The 16,521-nt window shown below is 42.5% G+C and overlaps 1 protein-coding gene across 5 annotated transcripts in view; it reads right to left on the bottom strand.

Annotated features, from left to right (window-relative positions):
* RYK (receptor like tyrosine kinase) overlaps positions 1 to 16,521 on the bottom strand; it is a 1,376,634-nt gene that overhangs the window by 324,432 nt on the left and 1,035,681 nt on the right. For all 5 annotated transcript variants that reach the window (XM_033957872.1, XM_033957871.1, XM_033957870.1 and 2 more), the window contains one exon: positions 12,304 to 12,436. In XM_033957872.1, coding sequence (XP_033813763.1) covers positions 12,304 to 12,436 — 133 coding nt within the window. The remainder of the gene's footprint in view (positions 1 to 12,303; positions 12,437 to 16,521) is intronic.

The raw sequence follows: 16,521 nt of genomic DNA, 5'->3' as shown, positions 1-16,521 counted from the left end.
GTACAGAAGATTAGAGAATGACACGGGGAAAAAATCTGTCCCCGTCACTGTCCCATCCCGGCGACCAACGACCCTGTCCCTGCCCCATCCCGTCCCCATGACCACTATCCCCGCCCCATCCCCGCAACCACTGTCCCCGCAGCATCCATACAAGCCTCAGTATTGCAATATTTAGCTTATTCTTTCCTTATAAATCAAAGTTCTGACTGCTGAAATAGATGTTCAACTGGCAGGGCTTTGTTTATAAATTTTTATCTTATGTCTCAAGGGAATTTAATTATCCAAAGTGATATACTTAAATATATCCTACTGACTCACTTTGTGATTCTAAACATTATCAAATCATTCAATCAACGAATAACTGAAGTTATTTAGTGAACACTCAGACCCACAGCTGAGGTCTCAGTGAAAAAATTCACGGAGCAGCTGTTAAAGAGACCATCATCGTTGTTCACAGTCTCACCCTCCATACAACAGCTAAATAACTGCACAAAGATGGTAAAACAAAACCAACTTAGCTTTGAATGGAGAGGGTTTCAATATAGCTGCTCCGGGATTCTGTTTATTCAAGTGACTGCATTCATTACAATTGCCGACCCCCCTACCCAGGTTTCGCCAACTGGCTTCTTCAGGAGGGGTACGGCATAACGCACTCCACGCAACTCACAGACACTAGAGCTTTTGACGACCAAAAGCTCTAGTGTCTGTGAGTTGCGTGGAGTGCGTTATGCCGTACCCCTCCTGAAGAAGCCAGTTGGCGAAACCTGGGTAGGGGGGTCGGCAATTGTAATGAATGCAGTCACTTGAATAAACAGAATCCCGGAGCAGCTATATTGAAACCCTCTCCATTCAAAGCTAAGTTGGTTTTGTTTTACCATCTTTGTGCAGTTATTTAGCTGTTGTATGGAGGGTGAGACTGTGAACAACGATGATGGTCTCTTTAACAGCTGCTCCGTGAATTTTTTCACTGAGACCTCAGCTGTGGGTCTGAGTGTTCACTAAATAACTTCAGTTATTCGTTGATTGAATGATTTGATAATGTTTAGAATCACAAAGTGAGTCAGTAGGATATATATAAATTTTTATCAACACAACTAATATACTACTTTATACTAAAGCAAAAAATATAATTTTTTTTTTACCTTTGTTGTCTAGTTTCTGCTTTCCTCATCTTCTCCTCGGATTCATTTCCTTCCATCCGCTGTCTGCCTTCTCTGTCTCTTCCATATGCTTTGTTACTGTGCCTCTCCCTTCCATCTCTCCCCCCACCCCCACCCCAATTGGTCTGCCACCCATCTTCTCATATGCTGTTTGCTCACTTCTCTGTTTTTTCTTTTTTCTTTTTATACCTCTACTGAAAAATTGTTTTTGAGTAAATGTTATATCCTGGGGAAAAAGTTTATTTTGAATCACTGGCTGGTTGATGTCCCTCCCTCCTTCTGGTATTGGAGAAATAAATTATACAAACTTATGGGATGGGAGGCCAATATGGCTTACTCCTCTTGCTGCAGAAGCAGAGACTTTGTCCGTACTTGGTCTCCTTATTTGGACATTTTGCCTCTAAGGAGTCGTAGTCACATTTTGAACAGACTGCAGTTGTATCCTACCCCATCTGTCTGACCTTGGTTTTCTTTTTGTTCTTGGGTTGGGGGGACTGTTAGGCGGGGGTCTGTTGGGAGGGAGGGGGGGTTGGTGCTACAGGTATCTGTGTAACCCGGGAGGACATCAGAATCCAGTCATCTTGGGGGAGGGGGGTGCCCCTCTTTTGTATGCTTTCAAAAAGAAAAAACTCTGCCATTTGCATTTGCTGGTTTGTTCTTCTTTCTTGCAAATAAAAAGAGATTTAAAATAAACTGTTAATTTTGTAAATATAACATGTGCTTTCAACTCTAAACACCATTTAATTCGCAAAAACTGACAGCAGCCATTCAGGGAACAGAGCAGGCCCAGGCAGGAGAGCGGAAAGTTCACTCCTGCCGATACACTGCTGGACCACCAGGATTTTAAAAGGCAGGAAAAAAGGTAATATTCGCTCCATAAGACGCACAGCCATTTCTACCCAATTTTTTTTTTTTTGGGGGGGGGGAGTGCATCTTATGGAGCGAAAAATACGGTATATCCAAATTCTTTCCAGTCCACAAGGGCTGACAGGTATCCAAGAAACAGCTTGGAAAGGCATCAACAGCTCGAAAACTGCAAGCAGGTGCAGTAAATACTGGGCGGGAGTCTAAACTGTCTCACCTATCTACTGGAAAAGAGCTTAACAGGGTAAGTATATACCGTATTTTTCACTCCATAAGACGCATCCACCTGTAGAGGAGGAAAAACCAAGAAAAAAAAATTTGGTTCAGGTGCGTCTGGTGGTCTGATGCTGGGAAGCCTGCAGCCCGAAACAACCTGCACTCCAAGCCCGAAGCCATACGTAGTCCCCCCCCCAGCACCCCCTTACCTTTTTAAAGTGGTTTTCTGCTGGATGGCTGCCTCTTTGCAGAGCGAAGCGCAATGTTCACCTCCTCTGCATCTTCCTCTTCCTCACTGTGCCTCATCTCTGGGCCGGTTCTCTGCTTCCTGCCCACCATTCATGCCTGGATCACGCTGCCCCAGGGGTCATGTCAGACAAGCCTTGAGCTTGGCAGGGGATTGTGTCCGGTCCTTTGGTTTCCTCTCTTCCATCTCTCCACTTGGCTCATACTCCCCTGCGGCCCGCTCTGATTTCCTGTCCTCTGTGCCCTTTTCTGAATTCAGAGCTACCGTGATCTGCTCCAGCTCCTGGCCCTCTCCCTCTAGACGAAATGCTGGCTCTCTGTCATCCTCATCCCCTGCCGTGCTGTGATTCTTGTCACCCAGCTCGACATCTATCGGCTCTCCACCTAGTCCTGTCGTCTCCTCCTCGCCAGAATCTCCTGCTAACAATTTAGCTTCCAATGCTTCCTGCAGCCACTGTGTCAACTTGGCCTTTAGCCCGTGGCAGTCTAGGCCCTGACGCTGGAGCTTGGCCCGCAGGTCGGCTACCTTTAGCTTCCGAGTGCAGGGCAGGATTAATTTGTCGAGGGCCCCTAGGCACACAAGTACACTGGGCCCCCCCACCCCCACCCTGCGCCCAGGCGGAAACAGGAAGCTGTGTCAGAGGGAAGCTTTGGGCAAGCAGCACCGCTTGCACAATTACAGTTGCCATTGCCTTTCTTACCCTTACTTTCCGTCGATGGGGGGGGGCCGTGTTGCCGATCGGGGGGGGGGGATCCCGCGTTGCCGATCGATGCTGGAGGGGCCCATCACCATTTGGAAAAAACAATGTTGATGCCCTCCTTCATCGGGCCCCCCTGACCATTTCGGGCCCTAGGCACGTGCCTACTTGGCCTATTGGTTAATCCTGCCCTGTCCGGGTGTCCAGCGCGCTTATAGCCACTGCCGGTTCCTCCTCAATGCGTGCGGGCACACTCAAGTGTAAAAATTACAAATGCTGGAGGGGTGGGGGCAGGGAAGGTATGCGTGCATGCGCCGCTCTCGTTAAACCACCCAATCATACCCAATCGCAGCCAATTGTGGCGCGGGACCAGGAATTGTGCATAACTCTGCAAAGAGGCCGCCATCCAGCAGGAGACCGCACTGGACCACCGCCACTTTAAAAAGGTACTGGGGGAGGGGGGGCACGTGGTGTATTCAGGCCATAAGATGCACCCCCTTTTCCACCTCCTTTCTGGGGTGAAAAAAGTGCGTCTTATGGTACGAAAAATACGGTAATCTCTTTTTCCAGTGCAATAGATGAGACATTCTAGACAGTAGGGACGTACAAAAGCAGTCCTCCCAAAAAAAAACTAGGGTGGGCTTGCTGCACCGAATCGTAAGACTGAGGACCCAAAGGTGGGGTCCTGTCTTGCCACCACGTTCACTCTATAGAACTTGGCAAACGTGCGAAGAGAAAACCACATTGCAAATCTCCACTGTGGCCCACAAAGAGACCATACATTTGTCAGAATACACCTTGACTGAAACAGGAGGCTGAGTCCCCACAAGAATGTGAGCTGACAAAATGGCCCTAAAGTGCCATCTGGAAACAAGGCCTTTGAAGCATGAGCGTCCCGCTGAATGGAATGATTCAGAACAAACAAATGGATAAAGAGATGAAACTCGCTGGTGACCTTCAAGTAATGCAGAAAAACTCTGCACACATCCAGTTTCTTCAACAGGCGATCCTGTGATTGAGAACCTGTCGGCTGAAAGTCAAGCAAACACACATCCAGGCTAGCTGATCATTTGCGACATGTGGTGCAAAAATGCTCTAAAAACATCAAAATTGTGCAATCATGGCAAGACTCCATAAGGCTGCCCTGTGAACTTCAAAAAGCTAAGTTGCTCAGCATTTCATATTCTGCTCTTTTCACTGATTTTCAGCATTATATCTGCTTAATTTCTCTTCTCCTCCCTGTTTCTTACTTAAAAAAAAACAAAAGAGCACAAAAAAATAAACCCTTCTCTTTCCTCTGTTAAATCTTATTTCCTCTTCCTCTTCATAGGAATAAGACTTTATTAACTCTAATTAAATCCTGGTGCCTGGGGCTCAGGGTGACTAAAGTAGGGAAAATTATGTTATAAATCCTGTGTTTTAGGGTAGCCACTGATTTGTTATAGAACCTACATTTTTGTTTAATATACTGTATTTTAGGTGGTATAGAGCCTATATTTCTGACTTACTAGTTTTTAGCCATTGTGTCTGCTGATTAGGTGGAGAAGGGAGGGGCTCTGATTTACTTCTAAGGTTATCTTTGGGACAGCGCTGTGAACTTCAAAAAGCTAAGTTGCTCAGCATTTCATATTCTGCTCTTTTCACTGGTTTTCAGCATTATATCTGCTTAATTTCTCTTCTCCTCCCTTCTTACTTAAAAAAACAAAAAAACCCACAAAAAAATAAACCCTTGTCTTTCCTTTGTTAAATCGTATTTCCTCTTTCCCTTTCCCTTCATAGGAATAAGGGTAAGACTTATACTCCCACCAACCCTAGGGACCACTTTTCATATATAGAGACCCAAATAATCAGGACTACTCAAATCAAGTCACTTCACAACCAATCAAGATGACTTTTATTCTATGCAATCACTGTGGTGCTTTAATTCCAAGACATACTATTTGGAGGCTTAAGGCTTACCCCATCTGTCTTCAACTTGCTAGTATTAAGGAGGAACTCTGCAAACTTAAACAGGAATTGAATACAATTAAAGCAGCTTCCATCACTCCACAAAATCATACCAACTTACCACTTCTACCTCAAAGAATAAAACAGCCCAGGAATAAATGGGTCACAGTAGGCTCAGGAAGACTGTGACATGTAACACAGAAACATCCACCTTTACAAATATTACCTCTATAGAATTCCTTCGCTCCACTAGTGCACTGCGATACTCAAGAAAACAGAAGGGAGGTGGGACTGGAACCAATGAAGGTAAATAAAGAGAACAAGCGCACCCTAAGCACAAATAAAAAAGCCAAAATCAGAAAACTATTACTGTTGGGGGATTCCATCATCAGAGGCATTAACCTTGGAACACAGGGCGAGGAGACCAAAATAGTGAAATGCCTTCCAGCATCCTCAGCTACCAGGAGTTCCAGGCAAATACTGACTATAATTAAGGAAGAAACTAAGGATTTTAACACTGATGTTGTAATCCATCTGGGAACAAATGACCTGGCCAACAACTCCACACTTGCAGCACAGAAAGCTTTTCGGGAGCTTGGTGAGGGCGTGAAACCTTTTGTAAAGACTTTAGCTTTTTCTGAAATACTGCCTGCATATGGAAAGGGAGAGCAAAGAGTGAAAAACACAGAGGACTTTAATAGATGGCTCAAAGCCTAGTGTCATCAAGAAGGCTTCAGGTACATAGGAGGATGGGGAAATGCATGGAAGGACAAGAAGCTATATTGCACTGATGGGCTACATATTATTACAGCAGGAAAAAGAAACCTCGCAGAGAAATTTAGACAATATTTTTCTAGGCATTTAAACTAGAAGGTGGGGTGGTGTATGTACGAAGGACAATTATAGAGACCACCCCCGGCAAAAGAAAAGATGTGATGGTAGTAAAGACTGCAACATAAGCAATATCAGCAACTCATTTCTTAATATTGCAACAGAAAGTGAAACGAAACAAAAATCCATATGAAAGGAGATTATCGCTGAAAAATAGCTGGAAAGCGATGACCACAAATGCTCGCAGTCTAAGCAACAAAGTTCATGATCTGCAAGCTCTGATGTTAGAGGCAGATATAGATATTGTTGCTATCACAGAGACATGGTTCAGTGAATCACATGGATGGGATGCAAACATACCGGGATATAATCTTTTTAAGAAGGACAGAGATGGTCAAAAAGGTGGAGGAGTAGCTCTCTATGTAAAGATCAATATCCAAGCGACCGAAATGCAAGGGACCTTGGGAGAGGAAAAAGCGATATGGATTGCTCTGAAAAGAGAAGATGGAACTTCTATCTACGTGGGTGTAGTCTACAGACCTCCGACTCAATCACAGCAAATTGATAAGGATCTGATTGTGGATATCCAAAAGTTTGGCAGGAAAGTTCCGTCTGCGGAATCGGAAAGAAGTAGGGAGATTGTGGATGCCTTTCAAGAGGCTCTGCTCAGACAAATGGTGACGGAACCCAGAAGGGAAAAAGCGATATTGGATCTGGTCCTAACAAATGGAGAGAGTATCTCTAATGTTCGAGTGGGTGCTCACCTGGGTAGTAGCGATCATCAAACGGTTTGGTTTGATATAACGGCTAAAGTGGAGAGCGGCCGCACGATACTTAAAGTCCTAGATTTCAAACGTACAGACTTTAATGCAATGGGAAAGTACCTGAAGAAAGAGCTGTTAGGATGGGAGGACATAAGAGAAGTGGAAAGACAGTGGTCTAAGCTGAAAGGAGCGATAAAAATGGCTACGGACCTTTATGTGAAGAAAATCAATAAAAACAAGAGAAAAAGGAAGCCGATATGGTTCTCCAACCTAGTGGCTGAGAAAATAAAGGCGAAAGAGTTCATGAAATATAAAAAAAACCCAAGAAGAGGAGAGCAGAAAGGACTACAGGGTGAAACTGAAAGAAGCCAAGAGAGAGATACGTTTGGCGAAGGCACAGGCGTAAGAACAAATGGCTAAAAATGTAAAAAAGGGAGATAAAATTTTTTACAGATATATTAGTGAAAGGAGGAAGATAAAAAATGGAATTGCTAGGCTAAAAGATGCTGGGAACCAATATGTGGAGAGTGATGAGGAGAAAGGAAATGTGCTAAACAAATACTTCTGTTCTGTGTTCACAGAAGAAAATCCTGGAGAAGGACCGAGATTGTCTGGCAAAGTTACACGAGGAAATGGAGTAGATTCTGCGCCATTCACGGAGGAGAGTGTTTATGAGCAACTTGAAAAACTGAAGGTGGACAAAGCGATGGGACCAGACGGGATCCATCCCAGGATACTAAGGGAGCTCAGAGAGGTTCTGGCGAGTCCTATTAAAGGCAATGTTTTATACTTTACTAGCTTGGTATTAAGTCATTTATTAAATGTTGGGATATTTATTTCATTTCCCAAATTTCCAAGTTAGTTTCTGTTTTTGTTCTTTGGTAATTTGTTTAAGATAGGAATTTCTGCACTTGCACTTTCTATTAGTATGTAAAACAATTATCTCAGGGCTTTTTTATACACTTTTTATACACTTGATATTTATTCAGCAAGATTTGATAATTATGTATTATGTACAGTAGTACCTTGGATTAAGAGTATAATCTGTTCCAGGAGCATGCTCGTAATCCAAAATGCTCGTTTATCAAAGCGAGTTTCCCCATAGGAAATAATGGAAACTCGCTTTGATGCGTTCCCCCCCCCCCCGAGAACCGGCATTGCTCCCCTCGAAGGCCCCCCCTGCGATCAGGTACCCCCCCTGCGATCCGGCACCCCCCTGCCTCGAACCGGCACCCCCATCCCGCCACGATCCGACCCCCCCCCCCGACACGATCCGACCCCCCCCCCGACACAATTGGGCACCCCCCGACACGATCTGACATCCCCCCCGACACAATTGGGCACCCCCCCGCCGCTTCTTACCCTCATCTGGGAACTCTAGAAGATCGGACTCCTCGTTTGCTGGGCCTGCGAGTTCACGTTCACGTTCAGAACGTGAACTCGCAGGCCTTGTGCATGCTCAGATGCTCAAGGCCCAGCAGACGAGGGCCGATCTTCAAGAGTGCCCAGATGAGGGTAAGAAGCGGGGGGGGGGGGGGGAGGGTGCCCAATTGTGTCGGGGGGTTGGTCGGATCGTGTCAGGGGGGTGCCCAATCGTGGCGGGGGGGTCGGATCGTGGTGGGGGGTGCCCAATCGTGTCGGGGGGGTCGGATCGTGGCGGGGGGGGTGACCAATCATGGCGGGGGGGCTGGTCAGATCGTGGCGGGGGGGGTGCCGGTTCGAGGCAGGGGTGGTGCTGGATCGCAGGGGGGGTGCCGGATTGCGGGGGGGGGGGGGTGCTCGTAAATCGAGCCATGCTCGGTTTCCGAGGCACCGATTTTGCAAATGTTTTGCTCTTCTTGCAAAACACTCGCAAACCGGTGCACTCGTAAACTGAGGTACCACTGTATTAATTTACAAATGTTAATGTATTTATTTATCAAAACTTAGAATTATGTGTGATTAATTTATTAATTTATTCTACCAATTTTCTCTTTCATTCCCACCACACACAGTCCACTTTATTTATTTTTGTGTTGGTTTAGTCTTTAGGGAATGTATGTTGTTTGTATGCCTTTATTCCCCTTTTTCTTGAGTGCTAAGTCTGGAATTTTTCATTTGGGAGTATTATTATTTTCACAGGTGATGAATTTGTTATGGACTATATGATGTATGAGGCAACTCTCATTTAGACTGATGTCTGGTGCTGGTCACCTTTGAGATTTTGCCTGAGCCAGAGGTTTACGTTATCCATGATGGGCTCATACTGATGTCCACTACTTTAAATCCTGTTTTCTCCCATGGAATAATTGTTTTGTCAGACTTCCCTCCTCAGGTCTAAGGTGTTTTAGCCAATCTTTTTAGTAGTATCTTTCTTAGGTTTATATTGGCTATATATTTTGAAAGGGTTTTTTCATTTTGCTCATTAGAAATTAAACATATAGATAAAACAATTTAATAGGACTGCACATTAATCACAGTAATGCTCCTATCCTCCACACCTCACCATTACTTAATGCCCCATCCCGCAACCCTATACCCAGCTCACCGTTAAGCCAGACTTCAGCCCTGCAGCCAGCATCAGGCCTTTCCTTCTGAAGTCACGTTAGAATATGGTGGACTGGGTAAGATGGAAAGGCACGGTGCAGACTGGTTTAACAGTAAGCCAGGTGTTTGGGAATTGAGAGAGAGAGAATTGGTCCTGGGAGTAGAGGGGAGATAGAGAATTGGACCAGGAGGTTTGGAGGGGGAGAAAGAGTGTGTTGGACCTGGGCATGGGAGAAAGGAAGATATTAGGGAGCCCATGGAGACATGGGCTCCTTTCCTTGGGTTCAGGGCCCCTTTCTAAACTAAACTAAAATTTAACTTTATATACTGGGTCTTCAACCAGAGGAAGCTCGACGCAGTTAACAATAAGCTAAAATACAAGAGAATTAATTTTCAAAATGTTTAGCAAATAGAAGTTTTTAAAGATTTACGTAATGTCACTCTTTGAAAGTCTTGGATCCAATAATTGGGGACTATTGATTGCTTAAGTGTAAGAGAATATGTTATATGTTTTCTTCTTATTATTTATGTTAAGGATTACAATCTTACTGTACAAGATATAATGCTTAATAATTTTTTTTTTGTAAAATGATAAATAAACAATTTAAAAAATAAATAAATAAATAAAAAAAATTTACGGAAAGATTGAAAAGAGCTGGGACACCTCAAAATTAAAGAAAGTTCATTCCATAATTGAGGAAATTTAAAAGCCAGAGAAAGGCTAAAATTATTGACTCCTTGAGTTCCTTTCCTAGAAGGGAGGGAAAGTTTAAATCGTTGAGTGCCTCTCGCATATGAAAATCTATAAACATTCCATAAAGAGGAACAAGATGAACAAAAATACAATATCAAATTTTGAAAATAATACAAAAACATTTAAAATGGATTCTGAGATAAACCGGGAGCCAAGGGCGACTCAAAAGCAATGGAGCCACGTGGTCGAATTTGCTTTTTCCATAAATCAACTTTGCAGCGGTATTCTGAATCAATTATAGTCTTTGGAGGCAGATCTTTGTGATGCCAAGATAAATGGCATTACAATAATCTAGCCGAGATCATATATGATTGGACCAAGACAGAAAAATGACGTTGATGGAAAAGAGATCTAAGCTTCCTCAGCATTCGTAAACTGAAAAAACATTTCTTAAACAGAGAGTTTATTTGATCTTTAAAGGTAAGGGAACAGTCGAAAAGTATTCCCAAAATCTTGAAAGAGAACTCAATTTGTATGGATGCTCCAGAATCCAAAAGTACAGTGGAACGAAGATAATCCAGTTTTGGGCCTAACCACAAAAGTTTAGTTTTGGCTGCATTTAACTTCATCTGGACAGACATAGCCCAAGTTTGAAGTTTGGAAATACAGTGGTTTATTTTAAAAGTTAAATTGGTAATATTTGAGTCAATCTCGATCAATATAAAGATGTCATCCACATAGGTAAAAAGCGTTTCCCAAGCTGACAACTTGCAAGTATTCAAAGTTGTCATATAAAGATTGAACAAGATTGGGGAAAGCAGAGAGCCTTGGGGAACCCCACAAGGAGGCTGCCAGGAATTAGAAATATTACCATCAATATTAACTGAGTAAGATCAAGACAGTAAAAATTTAGAAAACCAAACAAAGACAACTTGATTAAGTCCGATATCTGAAAGTAATTGGAGCAGAATATCATGATGCACCACATCAAACGCCGCAGACAAATCAAACTGAAGCAAAATTGAACATTTATTTCAGGGGTCTTAAAGTCCCTCCTTGAGGGCTGCAATCCAGTCGGGTTTTCAGGAATTCCCCAATGAATATGCATGAGATCTATGTGCATGCACTGCTTTCAATGCATATTCATTGGGGAAATCCTGAAAACCTGACTGGTCCTCAAGGAGGGACTTTGAGATCCCTGATTTATTTTGTAGTCGTAATTGTTGGATTTTAGAAAGAAGAGAGATCAATAAGGTTTCAGTACTAAAATTAGAACAAAATCTATATTGAAAAGGTTGAAGTAGTGAGAATTTCTCCAGATAATTGGTAAGTTGACCAGCTACAATGGATTCTAACAACTTTGTCAACAATGGTATATTAGCAATTGGTCGATAATGAGAGGGGATAATAGGATCTAGATCTGATTTTTTTCAGAAGGAGGAGTGCTATTTGCCCCATAGATTGTATAAAGTATCCATTTTCCAGTGAGTAATTTAATAAAATGGTCAACCACGTTATGACCTGAGAAGGAATATTAAGAAAAAGATATGATGGAAAGGGATCCAATGAACATTTACACTTTCTCAACTTTTCACACAATTCGGATACTTGGTATTCAGAAACCGAATCAAAAGAGCACCAATAACGATCAACTGGTATCTCCAGTGTGGGATTTTTTGAATAAGGAGAAATATCCAATATTTCCTGTAGGAAAAGATTGCCTAATAAGAGATTTTGTCTTGAAAAAAGCAGGCTAGGCTAGAACATCAGCAGGAGATAGATTGCTCAGACTTTGAGTCAGAGTTAGTCAGAGAACGCAGTACCTGTTCAATGGCTGGTGGGGTAGCTGAAGACCTGTGAGCCAAGGAAATCAAGGCACCAACACCTACACTCCTCAAGCTACCTACATTCCTCAAGCTAGCAACACCTACACTCCTCAAAAATGCTCAGTTCATGCCTAAACTGAGCATGCTTGGGGAGCATTGCCATCGGTAGCTGAAGGCACCCTTCTGATTTCCTTGACGCATCACAAGGAGGTAGCTTTAGCAATGTATTTCTTTGATTGGCAGGTCTTCAGTATCCCCATCAGAAAAGGTATGAAGCTTAATGTGGGGAGGAGAGGAAATGTATGACCCCCCCCAGTCCCCTCCCCCTCCCCATGGATTGCTGGTTATGCCCAGTGATTAAAATTTTTAATCAAAATGCAGCCCTGCAATTTACCAATCTAAAACAAATAGTAAAGGAAGAATGCTTACAGTCTCTCTTGTATTTCTTTAAGTTTTGGTCTATGTTATAACAAAGTCACGTACAAACATATAGTCCATCTAGGTTGGTATGGATTTTTTCTGGCTCTTTACCTGTGGATTGTTGGCCTCCACTAACTTGCACTGTCGAAGAAACAGCTTAAGGTTGCCCCAGTTCATGTATGGTAACATCACTATTGGTTTCTCTCCTTCTTCTATGCAGACATGACCAATAGGAAGCAGATTCCTTAAAAATAGAATTGAATCCTTTCAAATATGTACAAATATGCATAATGAAATGAAAAGTGATTATTTAAATTCAAGATATTACCAATAGGGTCCATGACAGCTATATTTGAACACCAGGCTATAAAAGCAGAAGCCACTGGGGATCACTTCTGCTTCAAATAGACAATAGGGAGTCCTTGTAAAGCCAGGAAAGATATCAGGGATGGGAGTGTCATGGATCTTTGGATGCCTTGGGAGGTAGGGGTAGGGATATTAAATGTCTGGGATGGGGGGCAATTGGAAGGAAATTAAGCCTTGGGGAAGGTGGTATGAGGGGTGGGATATACAGAGGAACATCAGCATTGGCACCTGCCCCTTCTCCAAGGCTCTTATGCATGCCTCAAGACAGGTCTCAGTGTTAATATTTAGATATTTTAAAATTGCCATGGATTCTCTGCGTAAGATGGGTTGGGTTGGAAAGAATACAAACACATACAAAATAATACAGAATTCCATGATTGATTAAAACTCAATTAAAAAGGCAAGTATCAACACTAGCAGTGTTGGGTGTTACTTTGTAAAAATAATATATTAAAGTTACTAGTTACTGCAAGGAAAAAGTAATATATTAAAGTTACTAGTCATTTGTTAAATTAAAGTAATATGTTAAGTTACTATGAAAGAAACGTTACTTTTTTAATTCTTGGATATAAACAGTTGTTTCAACATTGCCTAAATTATTCTAGAAATTGAAAATCCATCCATTATCACATAAAATATTGCTGAAACAAGGCTGCCCTGTGAACTTCTAAAAGCTAAGTTACTCAGCATTTCATATTCTGCTCTTTTCACTGGTTTTCAGCATTATATCTGCTTAATTTCTCTTCTCCTCCCTGTTTCTTACTAAAAAAAATATAAAAAAGCACAAAAAAATAAATCCTTCTCTTTCCTCTGTTAAATCTTATTTCCTCTTCCTGCATTTTTGTTTAAAATACTGTGTTTTAGGTGGTATAGAGCCTATATTTCTGGTGCCTGTGGCTCAGGGTGACTAAAGTAGGGAAAATCTGTTATAAATCCTGTGTTTTAGGGTAGCACTGATAGAACCTGCAGTTTTGTTTAAAATACTGTGTTTTAGGTGGTATAGAGCCTATATTTCTGCCTTACTTGTAGTCTTACTTATAGTCCCACCAACCCCAGGGACCACTATTCATATAAAGAGACCCATATAATCAGGACTATTAAAATCAAGTCACTTCACAACCAATCAAGATGACCTTTATTCTATGCAATCACTGTGGTGCTTTAATTCCAAGACATACTATTTGGAGGCTTAAGGCTTGCCCCATCTGTCTTCAACTTGCCAGTATTAAGGAGGAGCTCTGCAAACTTAAACAGGAATTGAATACAATTAAAGCAGCTTCCATCACTCCACAAAATCATACCAACTTACCACCTCTACCTCAAAGAATAAAACAGCCCAGGAATAAATGGGTCACAGTAGGCTCAGGAAGACTGCGACATATAACACAGAAACATCCACCTTCACTAATATTACCTCTACAGAATTCCTTCGCTCCACTAGTGCACTGCGATACTCAGGAAAACAGAAGGGAGGTGGGACTTGAACCAATGAAGGAAACTCAAGAGAACAAGAGCACCCTAAGTACAAATAAAAAAGCCAAAAACAGAAAACTATTACTGTTGGGGGATTCCATCATCAGAGGCATTAACCTTGGAACACAGGGCGAGGAGACCAAAATAGTGAAATGTCTTCCAGGATCCTCAGCTACCAGGAGTTCCAGGCAAATACTGACTATAATTAAGGAAGAAACTAAGGATTTTAACACTGATGTTGTTATCCATCTGGGAACAAATGACCTGGCCAACAACTCCACACTTGCAGCACAGAAAGCTTTTTGGGAGCTTGGTGAGGGCGTGAAACCTTTTGTAAAGACTTTAGCTTTTTCTGAAATACTGCCTGCATATGGAAAAGGAGAGCAAAGAGTGAAAAACACAGAGGACTTTAATAGATGGCTCAGAGCCTGGTGTCATCAAGAAGGCTTCAGGTACATAGGAGGATGGGGAAATACATGGAAGGACAAGAAGCTATATTGCACTGATGGGCTACATATTACTACAGCAGGAAAAAGAAACCTTGCAGAGAAATTTAGACAATATTTTTCTAGGCATTTAAACTAGAAGGTGGGGGTGGTGTATGTACGAAGCACAATTATAGAGACCACCCCCGGCAAAAGAAAAGATGTGATAGTAGTAAAGGCTGCAACATAAGCAATATCAGCAACTCATTTCTTAGTATTGCAATGGAAAGTGAAACGACACAAAAATCCATACGAAAAAGGAGATTATCGCTGAAAAATAGCTGGAAAGCGATGACCACAAATGCTCGCAGTCTAAGCAACAAAGTTCATGATCTGCAAGCCCTGATATTAGAGGCAGATCTAGATATTGTTGCTATCACAGAGACATGGTTCAGTGAATCACATGGATGAGATGCAAACATACCGGGATATAATCTTTTTAGGAAGGACAGAAATGGTCATAAAGGTGGAGGAGTAGCTCTCTATGTAAAGATCAATATCCAAGCGACCGAAATGCAAGGGACCTGGGGAGAGGAAGAAGCGATATGGATTGCTCTGAAAAGAGAAGATGGAACTTCTATCTACGTGGGTGTAGTCTACAGACCTCAGACTCAATCACAGCAAATTGATAAGGATCTGATTGTGGATATCCAAAAGTTTGGAAGGAAAGAGGAGGTTCTGCTGATGGGAGATTTCAACCTGCCGGATGCGGACTGGAATGTTCCGTCTGCGGAATCGGAAAGAAGTAGGGAGATTGTGGATGCCTTTCAAGAGGCTCTGCTCAGACAAATGGTGACGGAACCCACAAGGGAAAAAGCGATATTGGATCTGGTCCTCACAAATGGAGAGAGTATCTCTAATGTTCGAGTGGGTGCTCACCTGGGTAGTAGCGATCATCAAACGGTTTGGTTTGATATAACGGCTAAAGTGGAGAGCGGCCGCACGATACTTAAAGTCCTAGATTTCAAACGTACGGACTTTAATGCAATGGGAAAGTACCTGAAGAAAGAGCTGTTAGGATGGGAGGACATAAGAGAAGTGGAAAGACAGTGGTCTAAGCTGAAAGGAGCGATAAAAATGGCTACGGACCTTTATGTGAAGAAAATCAATAAAAACAAGAGAAAAAGGAAGCCGATATGGTTCTCCAACCTAGTGGCTGAGAAAATAAAGGCGAAAGAGTTGGCGTTCATGAAATATTAAAAAACCCAAGAAGAGGAGAGCAGAAAGGACTACAGGGTGAAACTGAAAGAAGCCAAGAGAGAGATACGTTTGGCGAAGGCACAGGCGGAAGAACAAATGGTTAAAATGTAAAAAAGGGAGATAAAAATTTTTTCAGATATATTAGTGAAAGGAGGAAGATAAAAAATGGAATTGCTAGGCTAAAAGATGCTGGGAACAAATATGTGGAGAGTGATGAGGAGAAAGCAAATGTGCTAAACAAATACTTCTGTTCTGTGTTCACAGAAGAAAATCCTGGAGAAGGACCGAGATTGTCTGGCAAAGTTACACGAGAAAATGGAGTAGATTCTGCGCCGTTCACGGAGGAGGGTGTTTATGAGCAACTTGAAAAACTGAAGGTGGACAAAGCGATGGGACCAGATGGGATCCATCCCAGGATACTAAGTGAGCTCAGAGAGGTTCTGGCGAGTCCTATTGAAGACTTGTTCAACAAATCTCTGGAAACGGGAGTGATTCCTGGGGATTGGAGGAGAGCGGAGGTGGTCCCTTTTCATAAAAGTGGTCACAGGGATGAAGCAGGAAACTACAGGCCGGTGAGCCTCACTTCAGTTGTTGGAAAAATAATGGAAGTGTTGCTGAAAGAAAGGATAGTGTATTTCCTTGAATCTAATGGGTTACAGGATCCGAGGCAACATGGCTTTACAAAAGGTAAATCGTGCCAAACGAACCTGATTGAATTTTTTGATAGGGTGACCAGAGAGCTGGATCGAGGACATATGCTAGATGTAATTTACTTGGATTTCAGCAAAGCCTTTGATACAGTTCC

Source organism: Geotrypetes seraphini, chromosome 9, assembly GCF_902459505.1.
Source record: "Geotrypetes seraphini chromosome 9, aGeoSer1.1, whole genome shotgun sequence".
NCBI classification, from domain to species: domain Eukaryota; kingdom Metazoa; phylum Chordata; class Amphibia; order Gymnophiona; family Dermophiidae; genus Geotrypetes; species Geotrypetes seraphini.
This window is presented reverse-complemented; position numbering and strand designations above follow the sequence as displayed.